Raw genomic sequence first — 27,995 nt, 5'->3', positions numbered from 1 at the left:
TTTAAGGTAGGGTCCGCAGAGTATTCCACTACAGCCACGATCTTGTTAACATCCTGGTGCAGTCTGGACTCTCCTGGGGGTACTCTGGTGATTAATTGGCGAAGCCAGGCAATGGAGACCCAATTGAAGAAGGAAGCAGAAGTGGTTGCTTTGATGGCCCACGCTGTGGCCTCATGTGTCTTATGACAAGCTCGTTCAGCACACTTATCTTCCGCATTTAGGCCTTCCAAAAGGTCAGGAGATAAAACTGATGTAAAAGTAAGGGCAGCGACTACATCCTTAAAGAGCTTGGGTGACGGCACTATTTCCTGAGCTGGAAGTTGTTCACCAAACAAACCTTTACTGTGATCAGGAGTGTTAGAGGTACCTGGAACAGGAGTGGATTCTGACTCCATATGAATAGCAATTTTGGCCTTGAATAGGATGGACTTGAATAAGGTTGGTTTGAACAGACCAGCAAAGGCTGGCTTGTCTGCTACCAAACCCTCGTCCTTGGACAAGTCCTGATCTCCCAAGTCCTCATCCTCCCACACTGATTATGCAGTTGCCAATGAAGAATCAGGGGATGAAGGTCTCTGTGGAGGAACCTTATCCTTGCGGTATCGGGGAGCTTGTTTATTAGTCTGGGGGGGGGCAGGACACTGAGCCTCCCTCTGCTGTAGGCCTTCGGCGATTGGATTTGGATTTTATTCAATTTGTAGGCCGCCCTATTCCCCGAAGGGACTCAGGGCGGCTGAACAAAGCCAAGGGAGGGGAAATTACAAAAAGTAAGACAAAGACAATCAGACAATACAAACAGTTTAAAAGCACAACAGACCCTGGGTAATCACCGTAGCGATTACTTCGCACATCTCCGCTGAAAGTTTTGGGCCCTGATCTTCTCTTGGGCAGGTTCCTGCCGCTGTAGGACTGGGAGAAGGATCTCTGTCCAGGGGAGAGGGGTCCTCCCTGTCCAAATCTAGCTCACAGTCAAAAAGATCAGCATCACCCCCAAAGGAAGAAGGGGATCTAGATCCTGCTCCAGCAACATCAGGTGATAAAACTCGAGAGGGCCCCTCACTGTCCGAAAGGGACCTGGTGGAATGAGCCGTTCCCTAATCAGTTGGGGATTCTGGCTGGGCCAGTTGATGAACCTGGGTCACCACTTGTCTTTGGGCCTTGGCAATCTGTTTTTTGATTGCTTTTTGGCACCTAAGGGACCTATCCTGACCCCTAGTGAGCCTGTCGGCATAGGGTTTGCCGGCTCTGGCCCCTCTGATATCCTCCCTTGCAGCCATGCCCACCTTCTGGTAAAAGGTCTGGCCTGATCATTGGTAGACTGGCTTGCCAGTTCCAGGGCTTCCACGATGTCGTCGGCCATGGCAATGGGGCTGAGCGACCTCTGAGCTTCGGTCTTGCAGAAGGTAGGGTCACAGGGAAGGTCCTCACTGAGAATCTGGGCAAGCGTGCGCCAAAATCAGTCACGACACGGCCGGGGCGGAACAGGTGGTTGCCAATTTGAGGTAGGGCAGAAAAGGGAGCTTCGTGGAGAATGGCTGCAGCCAAAAACTCAAAAAACGTTGCCTCGCTGCTTCCGATGCTTGGGCAAGAAACCGCCGCCGCTAGAGTGCTGCTGGAAGTGGCAGCAAACGCAGGAGAAATTTGCGTACAAAATGGCCACCAGAAGGAGAGGAATCCAAAATGGCCACGCCCAGTGAAGATCACGCTGTTGTCTCTGTCAATTAGGAAAGGGGCTGCTCCGAGCCTTGATGAGTTGCAAGAGCTGAACAATGCAATGAGGCAGGCGATGAGAACAGAAAGCCGCGCAGGTCACTAATGAATGGACAATCCCGGCGGTGAAGATCCACTTAAGGCAAAAGCTGCTCCTGTGCCCGGGCAGAAGCCCAGGTGCACAATGGAGCTGTGTTTGCCTGCCTGAAATCCGATTGCTGACAGAGGGAGGGGAAGCTAACTTGCTATCAATCAAAAGGGAAGGAAAAATCAACACTTTTGAAATCACTCACACCAAATAAAAATAAAAACTTATTGCAATAATAAGAAGACACAAAAGATTTGTCCAAATGGGCAGTGGACTGAATTGAAAACTGGATATGTGAGAAGACAAGGAGGCGTGGCCGGAAATTCAATTCAGTCCATTGGACAGGACGACAGGATTTAACCTGTTGCTTGGCCTCTCAAAAAAATTGCATGCATAGCCTTTAGAAGCTTATAGAGTGCTGCTGGGGGCTGGGGGGGGGGGAAGGGCCGTTTTTCATCCATTTCTGCCCTCCCCAGCCGCCAGGAGCTCTATAAAAGCCTCCATAAAGCTATTCATGGCCATTTTGGTGAAGGGAACGAGGCTTCAGGAGGCAAAAAAATGCTGTATTCAGTGTACAAGACACATCCAGATTTTCAGCCTCTTTTTTGAGGCAAAAAGGTGCATCTTATACTCCAAAAAATATGGTAAATAAAACCTAGATTTCAATCTAGGTTTTTCATGGTATTTCTGGTTATTGGAATTACCACTCACTTTAAAAAAGTCTTTTTCCAAAAAAAGAGAAAGAAAATCCCCAGTATCACTATGTGGGCGGAAAATGTTATGTTTTCTTGGGCTCAAGAACAGAGATACAGAATGCTGAAACACTAAAGAGATTACTCCTCTAGAAGAAGGCAATGGCAAAATTCAACAATGAGGAATGAAGGTACAGAAATGACAAAAATAGTTTGTGGTAGCAATATATGGATGAGAAAATTGGTCACTCATAAAAAGAAAAACAGAGGCCCATAAATTATGGACTTAGAGGTGATTGCTAAAAGTACCATGAACCTCAAGAAGAAGAAATCAATCAGTCGTAGATTAAATAAAGGCTGCAGCCTTGAACAGATGGCCAGCAAGCAAGTGTACATCTTTAGACATATGATGTGAGTAGATGGTAGATTGGAAAATGATTGTTTCTCAACACTGAAAAGGAACAAACACTGTACATTTTTTTTCACTGAATGAAACTTATTGGCTAAATATAATATGATGTTTTATGGATTTGTTTATAGATAAGAGATGAGGTATGGGATGAAGAGAGTAATGTTTGTACCTTTAGAGGTAAATTAAATTTGTTTATAGTTTTGTGATGAAGCGTGCAACTCACTTCTTTTTTGTTATATTCTTACCTTTTCTTCTCCCTTGCACTTTTTAACTCTATTCTCTTTCCTTTAAGTTTACTTTGTATTATTTTTCACGATTATAATCAAAATTCTTAATAAAAATAATAAATAAATATCCCAGAGTTTCTGGTCAAAAGACAAAGATCTAATGATAGAAAATTGATTGCATTTCAGGGAACTCTTTTTTTTTGTCCCTTGTCTCACATGGAACCACATCAAATTCTCATGAAAGCTTAGGGTTCCATGAACATAGTTTGAAAAATTCTGAGGTAAAACTGGAATACAACAAGATGAATGGGACAGATATTATTTGAATGTCCTCGTAATGACTGGAAAGAATTGAAGTCTCCCAGGCATTTGGCATGTCCCACAGGTCAGCTGCTTTGCACATCATTACGGAGGCTTCATGGGTGTAGTCCCTTTTTGCTGTACTGCTGAGCCAAGCTGGGGTGCTTATGGCTTCTTTCCCTGGCTTCACTGCACTCACATCACACTACAGTCCCCCCCCCCCCCGCTCTAGGAACTCCCCAAGCCCCCAACGCCCTCAGCTCCACATAATTGTACCTAGGAGAGACAAGATGCCATCATAAAGTCATTTCATGTCACATGGTGACCCAACTTAATAACCACATTGGCTTACAACCAAAATTCCCCGTTCAATTGTGATGGTAAGTCAAGAACTACCTGTAAAGTAAGAAAAATAAAAGGGTAACTGACATTACAATGATCTTTGGCCATGTCATGGAGGGAAATTCCCTAGAGAAAGCAATTATGCTTGGAAGAGTTAGTGAGACCTGGTGCAGAGAATCGCCAAGAGTCAGACACGACTGAATGGATAACACCATCATCATTATCTCTGGAAGGAATGCTCTATTTTTTGTGTTCGAGATATCAAGCTTTGTTCCACAGAGAACAAATACAATCAAAAAGTGCATTTTATGAATCCATTATGGTTTCCTCACACCTTCTCCAAAAAAACCCAAATAAAATGAATTTAAGACACAAACCTAAAACACCAATTTCAAGGCCTTCCAAGCCTGCTTTTATTTTGTTGTAAATAGTTTCTCGGTTTTCAAAGTCAGCAGCAATTGTTTTTGTTTCCACCTTGTATTTGTCCTCTGAAATAAAGAACACATACATAACAGGTAACTATGGAGCACCGTGTCTCATTACTATTATACAATAAGGTGAAATGGTAAAACAGCCAAGGTTTTAAAATATATCACTGCAATGAACCTTTTATCAGATTGTTTGCTCATTTTAAAGGCTTTCAAGAAATTTTAATTTTTTTATTTTTCAATAAAGAAAACATTTTTCAAAAAAATAATTATTATTATTCTAAAGTACACAAAGCCTCTTCTCCTGAAGGTCTAATAGGTTACTTATTTAATAGTCATTTACAATTATTCTTTTCTAGGCATTCATCATTGACTAGTTTTAAGCAATCTACCTTAAATACTGGATCAGATATTTAAAGGATAAGTAACTATGAATCGCAAAAGTATTTCATAGTTTTATTCCTTACTTAATAGCAATAAAACACTAACGACAACTTGGGAGCAAAATAATCATCTGACAGTTAAAAGTTGCTTCCTGATACTTTTTACTTGAAAGCAACTGCTATAACACTACACACCATACAAAATAGCAATAGCAATATTATTATGGAGTAGCCATTAGGCAATATCAAATATAAAATATAAAACACATAAGATTAATAAGACCATAGATAAAATAAAAGAAACAAATTAAATAAAAAATAAGAATAAAAATAAAGAATGCAAATTATATTTCTGTAACATCCTTACAATTTATCCGAAATCAGATGCATAGATCTCAACTGAATTGATTTTTTTCAAATAAAGAGCTATATGATATGTAATTTTTGAATTCTGACCTCATATGAAATATGTTCTTTTTAATATAAGGATCCAATAGATATAGTATGTGTCCAGTTGCACAAATGTTGCTTGAATAAATACTGTTCAAATATGTTTGTGCATTTCTGGGTTTAATAACTTGGCAATTTGGAAGGTTATGTTTGTAGTGTCTCATCCATTTCAATGTGCCAATCTTATTGAAGATGGCTACATCTTTGTGTGTCTAGCCAAGATTCTTTGTACAACAATCTTTTTAGCTAGTTTTCCAATTATACAAGAGATAGGAGACCACAGCTCCTAACATTATTTCCCAGTTGTACAATCCAAAAGATCTTGAACTGAAATGATGTTCTAACAGACACAATTTTGGAAGTCTATCAGTTTCTATTGTATTATTTTTGCACCAATAATTTCATGTCCTGATTAGACAAAGAACAAATTTATAAATTCCCCCATTTAGCTCTGAATGCAGCAACTAAAATCCTTTTATCCACACCAAAATACATCTTAGATGCTGTGCTTATTCTAGTGGTTATATATATTTTAAGTCCCAAACCTTTGCTACATATCAGAGAACGTGGAAAACTTTGGCCCTACATATTTTAATAATTGGAGCTAAGTAAACTGGACAGCTGTGGTTAACTTACTTCACTTTTGTATTTTGTTCTGCTACAAAGCTGAATGCCATGCCTAGTTACAAGCACTAATAAAACATATGGCTGACTCAATGGTAGTGGCAATGGAAGACTAAGTTTGGGAGAGATCATCTAAGAGAAAATTCATCTATGGGGCTGATAAGAGTCAATTTCATGGTTCATCATCATAATCGGTATTGTATAGGTGGATCAAATATTTCATATTCTAGTTGAATTTGGATATTGAGATTCTTCGCACTCTATTTTGTTTGTTCCTGCTATTCTAATATACAAGCTCTTATCAAATGATTTATGTTTTAGATATCTCACAATCAAACCTTCAGCAAAAAGATTCAATGGATCTCCTTACTAGGCATTCACCAACATTGCACTGGTTCTACAATGTGTGATATTCTTTTAATATGCTACTGATAACATATAGATTAATAAAGAGTATAATTATTTATGGCTGTTTATCTTTGTCGATATCCCTTAAAATCTTGGATTATTTTTAGTAGCAATAAAAAACCCACGAGCTTTTATAATAAAGAGATATGATCTAGAAATAATGCTCATTGAGAAGATGTCTCTGCTAAAACTCTGACCACAGGATTTCAAAGCAGAGCAGATGTAGCTAAAAATAGCAGCACTCCACCTCACTCTAGAGATGTTCAACCTGTTGTATTCTTTTTCCTGATGTGATCACAAGATTGCTACTGCAGCAGGAACTATTTACGTCATTATTTTGCATAGCAGCGTGTCCCTGGGGACTTGAAAATAATGCTCGTTTCCAAAAGATGAAATACAAAGGGAACATTTGCATCTTGCTGTAAGGGCTATTTATTTAGGAGGTGGGGATGGAGAAAAAAGTAACTGAAAACAATGATAATTTTCCATGATTAAATAAACAATGGACAAGCAAAATAAGTGTGCACCATGTGGTTTGGTCCCAAGGTACAAGGTGATTAATTGGGAAAACGTGGAAATCTGCAAACATTTGCAATGAGAGAAGGGAACGGCAAGATTAAGCTCTGCCCTCCTCAAATACAGTATTTACCAATCTAACAAGAGCACAATCAAGATATATAGATCTTCATGCCACTTCACATTTTTCTTTTAAATAAATGAATACAGAAGATGGTTTTAATTACAGAGATACAATTTGGTGTCTAACTATGATTCAGTGTGTTAAAGGCTATCAGCAGAATGCACTTACGTGCTATTTATGGAACGTAAATGAAGATTAAATATTTCACATATTACTTATATTAATGCTAATTTGTATCTAGCCTTTCTGCTTAATTTGTCCTATAAGGTGGATTACAACAAATAAAGAACAAACTTACCGTATATACTCGAGTATAGGCCGACCCGAATATAAGCCGAGGCACCTAATTTTACCACAAAAAACTGGAAAAGTTATTGACTCGAGTATAAGCCTAGGGTGGGAAATGCAGCAGCTACCGGTAAATTTCAAAAATAAAAATAGATACCAATAATGTTTTTGAATATTTATTTCAAAGAAAAACAGTAAACTAGCGGTGTATTCAATGAAATACTTCACTCACCTCATGATGCTGACGTCCCGCTGTGATGATGATGTCCCGTGCAGCCGCGGGAGCGATGTCCCGCCTCCTATGACACACGGCACAGTGATTCCTATCATTGGATCACTGTACCAGAGGAGGTGGGACATCGCTATGTGGCTGCTTGCCATAACAAGGAGGAGGTGGGACATCGTTGCAGAGCGGCAGGAGGGGGAGGAAGGGGAATCGTAAGACAGCCCTGCATTACATTAGAACGTGAGGAGGGGGGATGGTGCGGTGCGCGCTGCGCGGCAAACTGACACAGAGGGAGGGGAAACTCACAGGGGCACTGGGCCATTCACGAGTGTCACCCAGCGGCATGGCCCCGCCCCTTTTCCTCCTCCATTTCGGGCAAATTTTTCACTGACTCGAGTATAAGCCGAGGCGGCTTTTTTCAGCCCAAAAAGTGGGCTGAAAAACTAGGCTTATACTCGAGTATATACAGTAAAACAAAACAAAAAATTAAAGACAAATTAAACGTAATACAGGCATATTTTTAAATTTTAAAATCTAATCTAGGAAACCAAGAGAGTCTGTATTTTTATCAAGAAACCAACAAGCTGTATTAAGATATTTAACAATATTATTCCCTATTTTGAAGCTCTATTATGTAGTCCTATTAATAGCTCCATTATAAGCAGTATGGCCATATCCTATGAGTAGCACCCTATATCATTGCCTGTGTTGCCTCCCATTTTAACGCAGATGGCAAAGCGCATGTGGGAACGGACAAAGCAAAGATGGCAAGACACAATAAATGCAGACATGAACATTGCCCAGTTCAACCCAGATGTTGCAGTTGATTGTGCAAGATGGCATTTGTAAATTTGAAAAACAGATCCTGCACCTGCAGGAACACTGCTAGGAAGATGATGATTCCTTGGTTAAGTAGTCCTCTAGCAAGACAAACATCTCGCCAATTTATTGTCATCAGGCATGTGGAAGGTTCTTATCTACACGTCATGCTATAATATTGTGCAAATACTTTCCAATACATGTAACTAACATTTTAAGATCACTCTTCAGACAAAAATCATCTATAATGGTTGATGGATGATGATTTATGTATTTGGCTAACATGGCTACCGATCTTTAAAAAAAACACACCTCTATATGCCTTATAACACGAATAAAAGCCAAAAGCCAATAGAACAAAAACCTTTAGTAATATATCCAGCAAAACCATCACTGAGCTTGAATCATATCCTCAAACTGTGATGGAGAATTATGGCCCATGAGCCATCAGCTCTGGGGCGCATGCTCATGCTGGCCAACTGATTTTCGGCCTTCCAAAGGGCTGGAGTAGGCCGTTTCCGCTCTCCGGAGGCTTCAGGAAAGCTTCAGGAGCCTGGGGAGGGCAAAAACTCCCCCCCCCGGGGGGATTGTACACACATGCGCATGTGGGTGGAGTGCATTGAATTGTGGGTGTAGGCATTCATACGTGCACAATAGCATGCACGCACACGCTTTTGGCACACCTTTAGAAAAAGTTCGCTATCACTGCCCTAAAAAATGCAGTTGTGGGAAGAGCCAGTTCTTATGGCCTTCTGGAAAGCTACAAAGCCAGGGACCAGCTGAATCTAAAGAAAGTGGTTCCTCACAGAATTGGGACTGCTATGGAAAAGTTTCCCTTCCCAAGTCTTGTTAAGTGGCAATATTACCCTCAGGCAGAGATAGTTCTGCAAATAACCTGATCCACACCAGGTTAGCAAGTCATTAAATAGCAAAATTTAAGAGGCAGTAATGATGACAGTTTGATTATTCTTCTCTTCACAGAGCAAACTCTGAGGAGAGCAGCAGTAACATGTGACTAATTATTTTTAGTTAAGGACTATAAACTAATTTTGCATTTTCTTATTATCTACAATTAAATGACCAAACTACCACAATTTTTAATCAGATATTTTACATGCTGTATATGTGTACATATGTATTTCTAAATGTTCTATCAGTACCAGCAATGTATTTATGTACTGCCTTACTAGCTAGTCATTCACAGAAAGGTTTGTAGGTAGGTAGAATTCTTCTTCATTAAGAATCATCCTAGCAAAAAATATAGTTCGCTAGCTGAATACCCAAGCTCCGCTACGAAGTTATGTGAACGGGCTTGATAAATTGTCACTTACAGCTTTAAAATTAATGAGTAGTTACCATCAACCTCTCCTCTCCCCTTCTCTCCCTCAGGCTTGTCCCACAGAAGCCTCCCCTATCCTACCCCCTTCTCTCCTTCAGCCTTGCCACACTGAAGCCTCATTTCCTCTCCTTATCCACTTCTCTCCCTCAGGTTTGCCCCACAGAAGCCCCACCTATCTTATCACCTTCTCTCACTCAGGCTCCTCTCCAAACTCCCAGCCAGCAGGCCAGATGAGTCACGTGCTGGTCATGCCCACATCCAAGTTTTCAGTTTGGGAGGGGGAATAGAACGTCAAACTCCTTAGCATCAGAGTGTGTTAATAATATATGAAATACTAATGCTCTGATGTCATTTTGAAAAATCCTTTGTTACTGAGCTCCTAGAAGCCAAGAGGAACATACGTCCAAAATTTCAAGTTTATAGGCTTTACAGTTCTGGAGATTTCGTGATTCCTGCATAAGTGTTTTTGCACTTTTGGGAAATGAATCTAGGAAGCTGGGCATTGGTCGGTGATGCGTAGAGATCCATGAGCGCTTGTCCGAACCTCCGGAAGATCCAGCGAAAAAGCTCGGCCTGAAGTTGCCACTCCCCATGGTCGATGGTGGTCCTGCTGAGCCGGTCTGCCTGCTCATTGTCTACACTGGAGATGTGTTCTGCCGTCAGGGACAGAAGATGACGTTCCACCCAGGTCCTCATCCTGAATGCCTCTTGCCACAGGGCCACAGAGAGGTTGCCCCTTGATTATTTATATGAGACATTGTCTGTCAGTGTCAACAAATGGTGGCCAGATACCAGTGCTGTAAAGTTCCAACCAGTTGATATTGTGTGTTAAGTCCACCAGGGACCATTGACCTTGGGTCAGCTGAGAGTCCAGCAGAGCTCCCCAGCCGAAGAGGCTCACATCCATTGTCAGAGTGAGATGCATTGGATCCTTAAAGACTGAGCCCTTTCGAAGAGCCGGTGATAGCCACCATCTCAGGGACAAGAGGACCTGAAGCGGCACCCTGATCTTGAACGACGCATTGCTGGTGCCACTGCATTGATGTGGAAGAAGCAGCCACTGCAGCATCTGGGTGTGCTGGCGAGCCCACAGCACTATAGCGATGCAGGAAATAATTTTCCCTAGCAGCTTGGACAGAGAACAGGGACAGGCCGCTCCCTACGGACCTGCCTAACCAACTGGACAATGCTTTCCCTATGCTCGGGAAAAAGGTTTTACCCTCTGTAGCATCTATAATAGCACCCAGATGCTGTAGCATATTGGAAAGGTCCAAATTGTTCTTTGCAAAATTCACAGAGAACCCATGTGTCTGCAAGGTCCGAATGGTTAAGGCTAGATGAGACCCTGCCTGCTGGAATGACAATACCTAAACTAAAATATCATCCAAATAACACTGAATTTCAACTGGTACTGATCATAGGTGCACAGCCAAGGTGGCGAGAACCTTGATGAAAGTCCAAGAAGCTGAAGCAAGGCCAAATGTAAGAGCCTTGTACTGGTAGTGGATGCCAATAGGAGCATCTCAAAAACTTCCTATGCTCTGGAAGGATCAAAATATGGAGGTAGGCCTTTGTAAGGGCCACCAAGGCCATAAAGTCTCCTGGCCTAATCCCCATTAGAATGGTCTTGAAGGAGGCCATTTTGAACCTTCTAAATACAATGTGCGAATTCAAAAGTTTAAAGTCCAAAATTGCTCTCCACCCCCCCTCCAAACTTTTAGGAACCATAAAAAAATTGGAGTAAAACCCCAGTCCCTCCTGATCTTTATAAACCAGTTCAATAGTCTGAATCTCAAGGAGTTGTTGAATGGCCACCTTCATGAGATTCCGCTTGACGGGATTCCTAGAAGAAGAGAAAACCCAAAACCTGTTCAGGGAGTGGGAGATAAATTCTAGACGAAGGCCGAATTTAATAGTGTCTAGAACCCACTGGTAATGAAGTCCCACAGATCTGCAAACAAGGAGAGTCGGCCGCCAATTGGAGGGTTGGAATACAAATCACTTGCCTCTGTGGAAGGGGCAAACACCTCCCCTTGAAAGAGCCTCTTGTTCTGGGACTGGTATCTGGACCTGTCTCAAGGATACACCCTGTCTGTCTGCCTATCCTGTTGCCTATCACTATGGGGAGGAGAATTCCTTGATTGTTGGATTTCCTGGTCCTGTGATCAAAATGAAGGTCTATAGTAGTATGGGGCTGGCCTCTGGTCCGCTGTGGGCAAAACTTTCTTTTTGTTCTTGTCTTCCACAAGAATGGGGCCCAGAGGTGCCCCAAACAACTGGGTCCCCATATGGAGAGCAGCTGCCAGGAGCCACTTAGACCTGGCATCCGCCTGCCACTTGCAAAGCCACAAAAGCTGCCTGGAGGTCACCAAAGTCACCAAGGCTCTGGATGCATATTTCACTGCATTGAGTGTGCCATCTGAAGAAAACTGAGTGGCAGCCATTAATTTGTTTAAATCTTGCTGCAACCGTTGGTCATTCGGGGGAATATGCTCCTGCATCTGACGGAACCACAGCAATGTGATTCAATTAAAGAACTAAGCTGAGGCCGCTACCTTAATGGAACAGGATGCAGCCTGAAAGATCTTCCGCAAGGTAAGCTCCTCCTTTTTATCCTCAGCCTTGAGATTATCGGCTATATCCCCTAAGAAAAGGGAAGAGGAAGAGGCCAGTGCAGCCACCAGGGAGTCTATAGCAGGCATTTTCTTACTTTGCCTGCTCGCTGGTGGCTCGCTGCAGGTACAGAGGCTGTCCTCCATCACACAGGAGCTCGAGCCTCAGCAAGTCCGTAGGAAACCACCCGTGCTGCTCCCAGTGCCACGAAGAGTCGCTGTCCCACAGCGGCACTCAACGGGCTCCACGTGGCCTTTAGGGAGCTGAATCAGCCCACCTGCCAGTGCCTCCGACCCCTTATCTCTAACTGCGAAGATCTACTGCCACTTTCAAAGGAAAGGCCAGGAGAGGTAAGGAGGGGTAAGGATAAAGGGTCCAGAGTTAAACTAGTCCAATCTCAGGAGCGAACAAGAAAAGTGTCTCTCTTGGGCCAGACTTCAGTGGAAAAGTGGAGCCAGGCACAGAAAGCAGAGAGGAATGGCTTCAAATTTAGCTCAGTCTCTGGGCAAATTGGACGTGAAAATAACCCAATCCTGGACCCTTCCACAAGGTCCTACGGAGAATGGAGGGAGTTCAAAAAAATTAATTACCTATTTTCTCCAACAGGGAACATCTATAGGACTCTGATTTCTTCCACAAATGAAGAGAAATTCATGGATGGATAAACCCCAATACTATCGAATATGCATAAGAGGTTTTTCAATCATCTAATACCTTACCATATTTTTCAGATTATAAGACGCTCCAAAGTATAAGACGCACCTAGCTTTTAAGGAGAAAAAAATCTGCCTCTGTCTCCCAGCAATTTTCCTCCTTGCAGCAAATAGCAAACAGTACAGATGATATACACTGTTTGTAGTGTTACATTTCAGACTATACTTGTACAGATGCTGTTAAAATTGATGTGGCTTTCTGGAAGTATACATTATTCTCTGCTATTTAAAAGTGTCTTCATTTTGTTAAGTTGTCTAGAATAATAATAAATCAGTCTTTAAAAAATAAGTCAACTAATTTGAACATTCTATAGGCATTTATAGTTATTGGCTTACCTCCTTTGCAGCAAGCAGCCTGATTAGCACAAGAAAAAAAATCTGCCTCTGTTGCCCAACAATTTACTGTACTTTTTGGACTATAAGACATACCAGTGTATACCAGACGCACCAAGATTTCGAAGAGGAAGTAAGAAAAAAAAGTTTTTGTCCTCCCCCGCTCCCAGGAGCACTCTGCAGGCTTCAGTAGGCCTGGGGGCAGGCAAAAATATCTGTTTTTGTGAAAAATGGGCAAAAAATGGGCCGTTTTTCACAAACACAGGGGCATTTTTGCCTTCCCCCAGCCCTACTGAAGCCTGCAGAGTCCTTCTGGGGGCTGGAGGAAGGCAAAAATGCCTCATTTTTTGCAAAAAATGGCCTGTTTTTTTGCAAAAACGGGAGCATTTCCCCCTTCCCCCAGCCCTGCTAAAGCCTGCAGAGTGCTTCTGGGGACTGGAGGAAGGAAAAAATGCCTCTGTTTTTCACAAAAATGGGATGCGGGTGTGGGGCTTTAGGAGGCCAAAAATGGCTGTATTTGGTATATAAGACGCACCAACATTTCCATGCTCTTTTAGGGGAAGAAAAGGTGCATCTTATACTTCAAAAATTACAGTACCTCCTTGCGGCAAACAGCAAGTCTCACTTTCAATTTCATCACGGACCTCCCAATCATCAGCTGTTTCAGGCTGCAGGAATTGCCATAGCCTATTGCTGTCTCCGCAAGCCCCATTTTCTCCATTTGCTGCAAGGAGGTAAATTGCTAGGACTCAGAGGCCAAAGGGGGGGGGGCTGCATTCGATGTATAAGACACACCCAAATTTTCACCCTCTTTTAAGGGGGGAAAAGGTGTGTCTTATACTCCAAAAAATGCAGTATATTTCAGCATTGTTTAAAATCAGGAAAGCAAAAGCTACTTTGCATTTTCTGTGGATAATATTTTGCACCAATTTACTGCAGTATGGAATACTACCTTACTTTTATGTAGTCTTAGTGTCTTTGTATATAATCATATCCAAAAGGCATCAATCATTTACTTATTTAATAAACTTGTATGACACCTATATCATAAAGGCAACACTAGGCAGCTACCAGAAGATGGCAGATAAATCAACATAAAAGCCAAGCTATAAAGTAATGTGGAATAGAGCAAACCACTTGTCTTTTAGCAAACAAAAACACTGGCAACTTAAGACTTTTTACTTCTTCAGTATTCTTCTATTAAAAGTAATTTATGAGTGATTTACCTGTTTGAATTTCTCTGTATAAAAATTCTTTGTTGAGCAGTCTTTAACAACAACATACCGTTCCTGCATATACACATACTTTACTGCCTTGCCAGTATATCCATATGAGTCACATTATAATATCAATATGTCACATTTTATTTCTTGTCTAAATAAAAAAAAATACTCCAATTTCCACAGGTATACTCTATCCAAATTCTTCATTACATCTGCACAAAATTTACAGAATGTACCTTGGAGCAAAACCATTGGAATGTCTTATGAACATCTTAGATCAGTGATTTCCAAACATAGATAAGCTACCCAAAATTGGGTAACACTGGTATTTCTTTGGGTAATGACACACAAACCCGTTATCCAAACACAACAGGGAAATAAGTAAGGATTTTCTGATAAGCGGTTTGAGTAATGAAAGAAAAAATTTGAGAGGTATTGCTTTAGACTTTACTGCACTGGAAAAACAGATCCGTTTGGGTTTTTTTTAAACTGACTTCTTCCATGTGAAGTATTTGTCTTTCCTTGTGGAAACATCAAGCTTAATTAACCTTATGCCACCTTGAAGTATTTTTCCTCCTAGCCTTCTATGCCATTGACACATTTTTCTTATGCAAGCAAAAATTGGATTATTCCAGGAACTGTTTAAAAATACATAGAAAACATACTGCCCATGATGCAGTTGAAAAGTAGGGAGCCATGCTTAATTATTGATATTATAATATGTTTAATTTTTACCATTAGCCTGTGGTTTGTACAGTATTATTCTACTGTTGGCAAACTGCCAGCTAGGTTCGAAGCAGGAGACAAGTGGGGACCCAGCCTAGAATTGCTGCGCAGCTGCAAGCAACATAAGCTTGACCTCCTCCAAGATCCATGAAGCTTTATCTGGTCTTTCTCAGGGGAAGACAACCAAGTTGGGGAGATTCTTGTAACATAGGTAAAAGGCAATATATTTGCTCACTTAAGCTATTTATGAGTGGCTCTGGTTGCTTGTGCCTGACATCTACCCTGACATCTTTCAAATCATTGGTGGTAATGAGAGGGCTGGGGAGGTTTGTTCTGCCACTAGAATGACATCAAATATTTTCAATGACATCCAAGGTGATCTGCTATAAAGGGAGCATTCCACTTGGAAAACAGCTGTTTTTATCATCAATGTTTTATCAATATAAGGAGGGGGAGAAAGTAAATCCCCTATCTTTTCAACTACTGCAGAAGAGCTGCAGGAAACATTACTCTTACTAAAGAACCTTTCATACATTTGAACGATTTAGCACGAGGAAGATTATATTCCTTTTAAACTTCTTCCACAAGGCTGTCGTGATGCTGCTCATGTTTAAGTGTGTTCCTCACGCTTATGATAATGAGGGCTATTTTTAGCCTTGTTGAAAGGCAGACACCTGCCCAGAGGTTCCTGTATGAATTGTACCGCATACACACTCTTGTGGATAGCTAAGCTTTGTTTTGAACCTTGGATGCATATGATGGTTCTAGTAATGCGTTTAATTATTTTTTTTTGTAATAGCTCATTTTTGAAGTTGCATCTAGAAAGAATTTTGACATAAAAACTCTGATAATACAGAAATACTGTGCATAGGAAAGCCAACTACTCTAAATCAAGTACAAATAGTGTTGTTCTTTTAGCTGTAAATGTACTGTTTTGCAGTTCTTTCAGATTCTATGAAAGTCCAGATAATCATATCTAAAAGTGTCTCATTGTTGAGTTTTCAAAATCATTTTATGCTGATTCTGTCTTTGTCAGAAAAGTGATCTTGCTTCTTATCCATACACTTGCGCAAATGTATATTTCCCAAATGTGTTGGACTTCAATTTCTATAGTTTTAACTGATATTCCTATGAGAAGAATGAAGTGGCATCCAAACTGGATAACTATAAAAAGCTGGGGCTACCTGTGACAAATGTAACCAAATACCATTTTTATTTACAATATACTTATCCTCCTCCATACAGAATTTAAGACAGCACTCAAATATCACTGTAAAGAAACAAAATTTAATCAAGCACTTCAATTCAAATACAGGTAGTCCTAGACTTACAACAGTTCCTTTAGTGACTGTTCAAAGTTACAACGTCACTGAAAAAATTGACTTATGACCTTTTTTCACACTTACGACCATTGTAGCATCCCCATGGGCACATAATTTGGATACTTGACAACTGACTCACATCTATGACGGTCATAGTGTCCCAGAGTCATATGATCGTTTTTTGCAATCCTCTGACAAGCAAAGTCAAGGGGAAAGTCAGATTCATTTAACAATTGTGTTACTAATTTAACAACTGCAGTGATTCACTTAACAAATGTGGCAAGAAAAGTAATACAATTCTTGCACAAATTTCTCACTTAACATAAATTTCGGGCTCAATTGTGGTCGTAAGTTGAGGACTACCTGCACATCTGATTCTTCTTAAATTGTAAAATACGCGTGGTAAATAAAAATTGGTAAATAAAAATGGAACATACTACAGGTAACCCTAAACTTACAATTGGACACTTAACGACCATTAGAAATTATGACAAATCTCCTCAGAGGTACTTACAACTCACTTTCAAAGTTACGATGGCAACCCATGTTCATGTAATCACATTCCGAGTACGTGGCAAAACTTTACAGCTGTTTACGCTGTTCCATGGTCATATGACCATAATTTGCAACTTTTTTACAGGTTCTGACATTTACTTCTGGTTGTTGGCAAAAAGGGCCGATTAGGGAAAATGGATTCACTTAACGACTGCCACATAAAATGTAAAGAATTTAATCTGGCCATGTGATACCTTGGCTGCCAACCATAATTCCAAGATCAATTACTGTTGTTAAGTCAAGAACTACCCGCATTAGGTATGTTTGCCACCTTGAGTTATCTATAAAGATAATAAAGGCAAAACAAAAGAAATTTTAAATAAATTTAAACATCACCCAGGTTACCAGAGATATGTCACAGTCTGCTTGGGGCCACTTCGCTGTAGGAGAAGAAAGGCTACTGTGGTACAATATATTTCTGTCTTTTGTGCCCATAACGTAGACATCACTATCATCTGAGGGAGGAACTTCTATGATGTGACCAGCAGGGAGGAAGCTACCACAAAAGACCTACCTAACCCAGACTGCATCTTGCCCCACCCTTCCTGCCTGTGACTGGTAAATAAGTAACTCTTTCCTTCTAGCCAAAAGAGGTGGAGGTAGCTCTTTCTTGTCAGCTCTACCTTGTGGTGATGAAGAATTGATGTCATAAAAACTAAATATGGCCATGCATGTTTAGTACTTGCACAGAAGACTACCGGAAAATTCAACAGTGTCTAAAACAAAAGAATGCTGGAATAAAGCAATAGCGAAATACTTCTGTTTTTAGGAAAACTATATGAACATTCTCTCGAAATCACTTGGAGTCAAATTCAAAAGATTTTTTTTATTGATCAAGAAAAACCAAGAAAAATACTCACCTATTTCACTGGCAGTCTTATCCAGTTTTTCTTGAGATCTGCTGATAAGAACCACTTTCATTCCTTTTTTTGCTAACTGAGAAAATAAAATAAAAAATTACAAAAAGATTAATTCCAATTCTGTACAAGCTCAGAATCATTATTAAGAATTGCAACTGTGGAGTTGATTCCAAAGATTCTGCCAGAAGAAAACTTTAGTACCCACCTAATTCCAAATAAGTGTCTCAAATGGAAAAAAAGGGGGAATTTTATACACAGATAGTCTTTGACTTATAACAGATTGCTTAGCAATCATTTAAAATTATGAAAAGGGGTTTAGGCAAAACAGCGAAGGACCGGCCTGCGGTGCCTCTGCCAGCAAAAACGGGCTCCCAATCTCCGTTTTTGGCTGGGATGGCCTCCTGCAACCCTCTGCCAGCAAAAACGGAGCTTGGGAGGGGGCCACACACTTACTGAAACAAATTCTCCTATTTAAAAAAACTGAAAGAGGTTTAGGTAACTGAAACACAGGAATTTCTGTTTTGGAGATTACTATTTTTTTTATAGAAGTAGGGCAAAATTTAGCTAGAAAATTGTGTCACTGTTTTTAATTTCTTTTTACACTGAGTGCAGCTGAAACAAACCTAGACTTCTTCTCCACACAATCTAGGAAATGGATTTTCATCATAACCTTTTATTTTCAGGCTTATGATACAAAATCTAAGCACAACTTTCAACCCCTCAGCAAAATTCAGAACTCCAGATTCATCAAAAGAAAACTGCTATGTCAGGAATATGTCCATAAGGATACTGAAAGGGGTGCAAGCCCTAGAGACAGTTAGCTATGCTTAATAGGTTTCATAACCACATTCAAATGGACATATAGAGAGGGCAGACAGAGAATAAATAATTTTGTAAACTGAACTTGATATTGTTGGGATGTGATAAAATGAATAAAATCCTCTAACGTTTACCAGAGAATGGGAAACAACAAGGATGCAGAAAAGGCACCTTTGACAGTCCAGAGAGTGGCAGTAGACACCCAGGGGCCTGTCAACTTCAACCACTCTTAAGAAAGCAATATGTACTGTGGATTATGCATTAACCTATTTTTAAAAAATATATATCTGAAAGTTCAACTTTTCCTCAGGTCATTGGGAAGCACTTTTCACAATTGTATATATTGGCAGAACATTTTCTTCCACAACACACACTGCTTCCACACCCTACACACATTTTGGTTTTATTGATTTGAATGTTCTACACAGCCTGGACTCATTTGGAGTTAGGCAAACTTTTAGATTAAATTGATGAATGGATGGAGGTTAATCTGGATTAAGGCAAAGTGTAAATCAAGTCTTGATTGAGTTGTTTACCAGGATAGGATAGCTGTTGGAATCATGATAGATATAGCAATTACTTTTTTGTAAAGGGCAATGGAGAAGTTATAGGCCACCTACGGTATAGAATATTCTTATTTCAGACCCTTACCTTCTCCAAACAATTCGCATAATTGGTGAGAAGTTAAATGGAACATTTGGCGCCAAGAAAAATCCAATAACTGGAGTTTGATGGTGCTAGATTTCTTGTTTTGTTTAGTTGGGATTTTTCTTTTCAATCAAAGTATTGCAGAAATGTCTGAAGACCACTGGAACTGATGCATTATCAAGTGAGAAAGAAAACATAAGCAGGCTGGACTTTTAAAAGCAGTATAGGAATTGGTATAAGGAAGGATTCACTGGAGAAGAGCCTAATGCTGGGAAAGATTGAGGACAAAAGAAGAAGGGGATGACAGAGAATGAGGTGGCTGGATGGAGTCACTGAAGCAGTCAGTGTGAGCTTTAATGGACTCCAAAGGATGGTACAGGACAGGAAGGTTTGGAGGAACATTGTCTATGAGGTCGCGATGGGTCAGGCATGACTTCACAACTAACAACAACATTAAAACTAGTAACTTGAATTACCATTCAAGTATCAGTTTCTAAGTGTGGTCTGATTAGCACATCTTGGCAGTGTTTTCGTGTTTCCCCGAAAATACAACCTGTCCACATTTTTTGCTTGGGCAAAAATATAAGCCCACCCCCAAAAATAAACCCTCTGGACAACCCCCCCCCCCAACCTCCAGCCAGGCAGAGCACCACTCACCGACATAGCGGTATCCTGAAGGCGCTAAGCCACAGGAGCCTGGGGGGAGAAAGGCGCTCACATGGCTTGCCTCCTTTGGGATACCGCTAGGTTGGGGAGTGGCGTTCTGCTGGCCAGAGGGGGGAGTTGCCTAGTTTTCCCTGCAGCAGCAGCCACCGCGCTCCGAGCATAATGTCTTCTCCGGTTCCAAACTCCCAAACTCGGCTGCTGAGTCTTCCAGCAGCAGCCACTCTAGGAGTGTGCTCTATGGCTGGCAGCTGGAAGACTCTGTAAGAGAGTCTTCTGGACAGTCTTCCAGCAGCCAGCCCACAACCAGAGCGCACTCCTAGAGCGGCCGCTCCTGGAAGACTTGGCAATCCAGTTTGGGAGTTTGGAACTGGAGAAGACATTATGCTTGGAGCACGGCGGTGGCTGCTGCAGGGAGAGCTGGGCCCGGATATGTTGAGGCTAGCATGCCTACTGGAGGCAGAACAGACGCTCGCGCAACCCCCTTCTTCAGCCGGCAGATCTCCATGCACTGACTTATGGGGTACCCCTATGTGGCAAGCCATGGGAGCTGGGGAACAGGCAGAGCACCATGTGGCTTGGCGCCTTAGGGATACCCGTAGGCCAGTGAATAGCGCTCTGCCCGGTTGGAGAGGGAGTTTGCCGGGTGGTTGCTCGTGAGCTTGGTCACCTCATGGCTGCTTCACCCCTGAGGCTGTGCCTGGCTCTTTGGGAGCCAGTTCACAAGGGAGCAGCCACCCGGTAACCCCAAAACAAGATGCCCTCCCCTATAATAAGCCCAAGGCCATATTTTGTAAGTAAAAGGAAATAAGACCCTGTCATATTTTCGGGGGAAATACAGTATGTTAATATAAACACAAAACTTTAAGACATACCAGTAATTAATTTCAAAACTGTCACATTATGAAATATAAAATTCATTTATGTAAAAAAGATTATAAGTAAAAACTCTAGTGTCCCATTGTAACTCAGAATGTAGGTAACTGACTTACAACACTCTTATGATATCTCCTTATTGCCCAATTTGGCTGGGAGAGAGAGACTGTTCTGGGAAAGATGAGTGGATAATGTCAGGAGTGTATGCCAACAGTATATATTCCCAACAGGGTCACCTAAGGCATCCCAGCTGCTCAGGTAAAGCAACAAGACATTTATAGCGGATAGCAGCTATATATAAAGCATTGGTCTCCACAATCACTTTAGTGAAGATAGCAAAGACATTATTTTATACAGAAGGCAGCCATAAACCACTCCTGTACTTTTACCAAGAAAACCACATGGATGGAAAATATCAATTGACTGAGGACATAATGAGCCTCTCAGGTCAGATGGCATTCAAAAAGCTACCGAAGAGATGCTGAAGATCTTTTGGAGTGCGCTAACGGTGTTTATGACATAGCTAGATTAAGTCTTTAGGACATTTAGTTGCTGATTCTGTCACAGAGGAAAAGAAAATCGATTGCTGCAAAGATAGTATATCAGGAACACAGAACATAAGAAGCATGAATATGAATAAGTTCCATACAGTGAAAGATGAAACAACTACAAATTGATATCTATGGCATCAGTGAATGGACCCAGACTACACATTTCATTCAGAATATCACACTGTTTATTACTAAAAAATGAAAAATAAAGAAGAAACAGTGTTGCTCTTATAGTTTGTAAAAGTATAGTAATAACAGTACTTGGCTACAATGCACATCAATAACCAAATTATATTGATCAGATTTGATGAACAACCCTGTAATATGACAATCATTTGCATATATGCTCCACCCACAAAAGCAGGAGAAGAGGTTGAGTTTTATGATCAAATTCCATTTGAACACAACAGAATATGCAAGGAAAATGTGGTGCTTGTGACTAAAGACTGAAGTACCAAAGTTAGAAATATTAAAGGGGAAAATGTGGTTCAATTATATAGTTTAGGAAACCAAAGCAGGAGTCTAGTTTAGCCAATCTCTGCTATTCCAATGAATTCTTCATAGCTAACACTATCTTCCAATAACCAAAATGATTGCCCCAACACATGGACATCATCAGATGGAGTATATAGACATCAAACCAACTGCATTATTGCTAAAATGAGGTGGAGCTCAATTATAACATCAAAGATGTTTGGCTAGGTATTGCCTGTGGAACAGATTACAAAATGCTCTTGTGCAAGTTCCAAGTTAAGCTAAAGAAAAAGAAGAAAGCTGGTCAGTTTCCATGATACAATCTTGAACATATACCCACTACTTTCAAGGAGAACATCAGGAATTGGTTTGAAGCCCGAAACTCACTGATAGAAAACCAGAGGAATTATGGAATGAATATAATGTGTTAGGGATGAATGCAAAAAGAAACCGTCAAAAATGAAGACAAGAAAAAAAACAAACTGGATGTTGAAATAAACTCTTGAAATTGTTGTGAAGTGAAGAATAAAAAAACCAAAGCCAAGAAAGATTAAAAATCTGAGAAAGGAATTTAAGACATTTTTCAGAGAGCTGTTAAAAGAATCAAGAACCAGTATTATTTTAATGACATCTCTAAAGACACTGGAAATGGAAATAGGCATGAAAAAACAACTAAAGTCTTCCAAAAGATCTTTGAACTGAGAAGGAGCTTACAACCTCAAATTGGTATGCTAACTAAGAGGGCAGGAATAAACTGAAACACTGCACAACCAAGGTGTCAACAACCAAGATAGCTTAGAAGATATTCCCTTCTTGCAAGAGTTTATAAGTAGTAGAAGATAACATTAGATCAGTCCTCTGATCATTACCAACTCAGAAGCCTCCAAGAACTGATGAAATACCACTGAATTCAAAGATTCTAACCAAGCCATGCCAACAAATCTGGAGAACACCACTGGCTAACTGATTGGAAGAGGTCAATCTATATTCCAATACTAAAAAAAATAAACTTTTAAAGAGAATGCAAACTTTGTACAATATTAATTTCACATGTTAGTAATTCAATGCCTAGAATCATACAATGCACTTTAGAGCTTTGGGGAAGGGTTTTGGATCTGTATAATGATCTACTCACAATGTTGTCCTAACCTCAACCCTTGGACTGTTCCTATTACTTTGGACTCTGGTTAATGAAAATCCTTTGCAGATAAGTTTCCAAAGGATTTTGAACTAAGCATGTGAGGACAAATGACTGGCCTGTCATTGCCTGTATTTGCACCATTTAAAGAGAAATCTTGCAGCCAAACGTCTGCATGTATGCCTGGTTCAGGTCAACATACCAAGTTAGAAAGAGACTGTCATAGAAAAATCTATATGATTGTTAACAGTTTGTACCAACATGATGGCACACAATCAATTACAAGAAAAATAATATTGATCAGGTGTGTATACAATAAATAAGAATACCATTTTCAAAATTTATATGCAAAACAGATTCAAGATATAATAAATTAATTGAAAAAATTTCAATTCTGTCGAGACTTGAGGTGGGCCAAAAGCAATACAGAACACAGTAGCCATATCTTTCATGAGTACAAATTTCTGTGTACTGTCAGTCACCTGTTCATACAGACCTGACTTATGGGAAGAAGGCGGGGCTTAGCAGTGAGAAGACGGAGTTTCAGGCTATTCCTGAAATTCCCCTATCCCGAAGGAAATTGGATGGGTCGTTTTCGATCCTAGCTGTCCCGAAGAGACAGTGAAAGGTTTGGGGAGATCCAGTGACCTCAGAGACGTTCGCAGGTCTCTGGGGGGCTTGGAATTCAACCCCTTTTGCCAGCTCCTTCTGGATTAGCTGTATGCTGACCGAAACTGCAGGTTGCCCCTAAGAATGGTGGAAGTGATTTCAACTGGTAAGCTGATTTTATTACTCAAAGAGAGACGGTCCGCACTAAAATTTAAGCTAATTGAAACCAAAGAACAGAAGAATCTAGCGGCGAATTGGTTTTTCTTTAATGGATTTATGGCCGGTGGTTACCCTATTTCTTAAATGTTTTAAAGATCTACTTCAACATTCCCTCTGACTCTTTTTAAGTGGGCTGTAAACTAATTTACTACAAATTGGCTTTTTACGATCTGACACTTTTATTGCTTGGCTGTGTTGGTCTAAGATCAGATAAGATCGCACAGCTCCTAGCGTGTTTTTACTTGCAAATATTTTAGAGCTTCTAACTGCGTCACAACATGGCGTCGATACATACTCCAAAGGTTCGTTTCAAATTATTTTCTCTGCATTTCAAAAGTTGTTTGACTCATATGAAAGATTTGAAAAAAAAAATGGACTATTGACATTAAAATATGAAGAAAAAAGTGAGAACGTTGAATGTTTGAATGTTCCTGAAATACAAATGAAGAATGTGAGAAATGAAGTCTCTCAACTTGCTGACACGCAGGGCGTCTGGTTTATTTCGGAGGGAGAAAGAGATGCAACGCTGGAAAGGGGGGCAGCCATACAGAAGATTTATTTTAAAAGACAGAGCGCAGGAGGAATGAGAAGCATTAAAGAATCTACACTTTATGAAACATCATTTGCAGAATTTTTAATTCCACCCTTGAGAATTAAAGACAAATTGAAAAGTGTAACAAGCCTGGGACAACGTTATTATTTCATCAGAGGCATCCTGAGTAAAAAGGTGCGAAGATATCCCTGTTTGGACTTACTTATAAAAACATTTGGTAAATCTGTTCCACGAATGGCAATAGGATTAAGAAGGTTTTGTTATTGGAGAGACATAGGCTGATAGATGGAAGAATACAATTTAAAATTAGCTAAATCTAATTACTCTTATTTGTAATAGATATAGCTGAATAATAATTGATATTGATAGTAATGTATATAATGTGGAGTTGATATGATAAATAATAATTGGATATGAGAAGGGAAGGTTGGAAATATTTTTGGACCATATACAAAGGTTATTAATCACAATAATTGTCACTATTAAAAATAAAATAAAATATATACAGTTAAATGTTAACTAATATGAAAATGTTAGGGGAAAATGTTACGATATACGATATAATTACATAAAGAAGGGAGAATGATAATAAACTACATTGCATGGAAGATGGAATTTTTGGTATTAAATATTATGGATGTTCAGCTAAAACAGGATATGAGGATTTCATGTTAATAGAGGATTTTACAAACAAGTAAATGAAATGTCAGCATGTGGTTATGGACTAAATCTTTGGCATAGTTAAGGATGAAGGATGTTTAAATAACTGTAGTCAACTAAAAGTGGAGGTATAATGATGTCAATATGGTAAACATTTGAGTTAAGATATTTGAATTAATATGAATTATGATATGAATTAATTATAATATGAATTAATGGAAGAGATGCACCAAAACATGTTGTAACCAGCTGATATACTTTTTTTTTCTATAATATATACCTTTTGTTTTTTGTTTTTCTTTTGTTTTTTCTTTTTTTTCTTTTTGTCTTCTTTGTTTTTTTTTCTTGTTTTTTTTTCTTTTCCCACTGGTGTGGGCATGTATTGTTTAAGAAACAAAAATTATTATTATTATTATTATTAATAATAATAATAATTATAGTCAAATGAAAATGGATATATGATGATGGTGACATGTATGAATATTTGAGTTAAAATGCTCGAGTTAACATGAACTATGTTTGTTGACTGTGGAAGAGATGCGCAAAAGTCTATTTGTAACCAACTGATACACTTTCTATAGCATGTAAAGAAGGATGTTGTATTTGTTTTAAATTAAAAATTAAAAAACTTTATTAAAAAAAAAAAGACCTGACTTATGTAACCTAAATTTATACAAGGAAAGACCATTGGCTTACCTGAATGGTCGTTCTCTGGGCACTGTGGGAGTGTCCAAGAATGGGTTAACTTCAGCTTGCTGCCCAAGGACTGAGTTTAAATCTTTAGTGTAGCCACGCCTCCAGTTCCCCCTGGAGGTCAGTTTGAAAAATGAAGAGATGTAACATGGAAGGATGGCATTAGAAAGTGGACTATGTCTTCCGGAGTGGTAACTCAAGCTCCACTAAACTACCCCAGGGTGGGGTTGGACACTCCCGCAGCGCCCAGAGAACGACCATTCAGGTAAGCCAACGGTCTTTCTCCTAGGTGCTGCTTGGAGTGTCCAAGCATGGGACATACCCAAGCTATGCAGCCCCAGGGTGGGAAGAAGATAAGTCCCCTTGTTCCGGAGCCACGAGGACCCCCTGCAAGACTCTCCTCCCAAAGGAGGCATCAGCAGCTGCGAATGAGTCCAGTTTATAGTTGCAAATAGATGGCGATGACAAAGTCGCAGTCCTGCATATTTCCTCGATGGGCGCCTGCATTGCCCAAGCAGCCGAGGTCACGGGGCTCCTCGTGGAATGAGCGGTTATGCAAGGAGGAACTGGTCAGGCCTGATACTCGTAGGCCAACTTTATGCAGGTGCACAGCCAACATCTGATAGTCAAGGAAGAAACCTTTCTGCCCATCGAGGCAGGCTGAAAAGAAACAAAGAAGGATTCAGACCTGCGGAAGTACGCCGTCCTCTTCTTGTATATGTGTTCTGTCCGGCAGATGTCCAGCTTGTGCCAAATGCGCTCCCTGGGATGTGGGCAAAAATCAGGGTGAATCACCTCCTGCGAGCTGTGAAACAAGGTGTTGATTTTTGGGAGGAAGGAAGGATCAAGACAAAGAATGACCCTATCCATGTGCACGACACAGAGGTCCTCTCTGATCGATAGACCGCCAGTTCAGAAATTCTGCAAGCCAAAGTGATGGCAATTAGAAAGGCAGTCTTAAATGACAAGTGTCGCAAGGTGATGGAATCAATCAGTTCGAATGGAGTTGAGGTCAAGGTCTGCAGCACAACTGCCAAGTCCCATGTCGGGTACCGGTGAACCATTGGGGGGTATAGGTTGGTAGCTCCCTTCCGGAAGCTGAGTGGTATAGTGTCGTCTCTGGACAAGATGGTGGCCAAGGCGGCTGTCTGCCTCCGCAGTGTGTTTGAGGCAAGACCTTTGTCCAATCTGTCCTGGAGAAATTCAAGGACTTGCAGCATGGTTGTTGTGGTGGCGGTCATATGACGCGACCAACACCAAGATGAAAAAGCAGTCCAAGTTGCGTCATAGATGCGCACCGTGGAAGGCGGTCTGGATACCTGAATGGTGCAGATGACCTTGTCTGAGAAGTTGTCCTGCCTCAGAATGTTCCCCTCAAGTGAGAGACGGCCAACTGGAACCACTGAGGGTCTGGGTGAGGAATGGCCTCCTGGCTGAGGGAGATCTGCTCCTGAGGAATGCGCCAGGGTTTGGTCACTGAGAGATCGACAAGGTCGGCAAACCAGGATCGCCTCGGCCAATGCGGTGCGCCCAACAGTACTTCTGCACCCTCTAACAGAATCTTCTTGATCACTTGGGGGATGAAGTTGAGAGGCGGAAAGGTGTAAAGAAGGCCGGGAGGCCAGCGGCATCGAAGGGAGTCTGTCCCTTCAGCTCCGGGGCACTGGTATCGCGAGAAGAACCAGGGAAGATGCGTGTTCATCGGACTGGTGAAGAGGTCTATCGTTGGAAGGCCGAATCTCTCAGATAGCTGGTGAAAAAGAGATGGATGAAGATGCCATTCCAAGTTGCCGATTGTAGTTCTGCTCAGCCAGTCTGCAGTCACGTTGTCTTCCTCTGATATGTGATCCACCCTCAGAGACCCGAGGTGGGGCTCGGCACAACGCCCGAGGGCCTCTGCCTCCACCCTCAGGGCCTTCAAATGAGTCCCGCCCTGATGGTTATGTACTCCTTGGTGGCAATGTTGTCCATCAGTATTAGAACGTGCGCGCCCTCGACATGCTGACAGAAGTGTCAGAGGGCCAGCCTGGCCACCCTGAGCTCCAGCCAATTTATGTTGTGGGTGAACTCTGCTGGCGACCACCTGCCTTGCATCACGTGTGTCCGTACAGGCTGGCATCCGTCGTTATAAGGCGTTCCGGGTCCTTGAAAAGGGAGTCCTTTTTCAGCGCCGGTAAACTGCCACCAACTGAGGACCGGATGATTCTCAGAGGTATATTCACTATTCTCTTGGAGTTGCTGGCTTTGCGTCATTGAACTGGAAGCAGGAACCACTGAAGTTCCTGTGCATGCAGTCAGGCCCAGGGAACTACCACAATGCATGAGATCAGTTTTCCCAGTAGTTGGGATAGAATCACGATAGAGGCTGACC

At 41.0% G+C, this 27,995-nt stretch overlaps 1 protein-coding gene across 1 annotated transcript in view; it reads right to left on the bottom strand.

Moving 5' to 3' along the window:
- Positions 1-27,995, bottom strand: part of HSD17B12 (hydroxysteroid 17-beta dehydrogenase 12) — a 65,829-nt gene that overhangs the window by 16,177 nt on the left and 21,657 nt on the right. The window contains exons 3-4 of the mRNA XM_032226228.1: positions 17,722-17,797; positions 4,149-4,259 (exon numbers count right to left, since the gene is read on the bottom strand). Coding sequence (XP_032082119.1) covers positions 4,149-4,259; positions 17,722-17,797 — 187 coding nt within the window. The remainder of the gene's footprint in view (positions 1-4,148; positions 4,260-17,721; positions 17,798-27,995) is intronic.

The sequence above is a fragment of the Thamnophis elegans genome, chromosome 1, assembly GCF_009769535.1.
Source record: "Thamnophis elegans isolate rThaEle1 chromosome 1, rThaEle1.pri, whole genome shotgun sequence".
In the NCBI taxonomy this organism is placed as follows: domain Eukaryota; kingdom Metazoa; phylum Chordata; class Lepidosauria; order Squamata; family Colubridae; genus Thamnophis; species Thamnophis elegans.
This window is presented reverse-complemented; position numbering and strand designations above follow the sequence as displayed.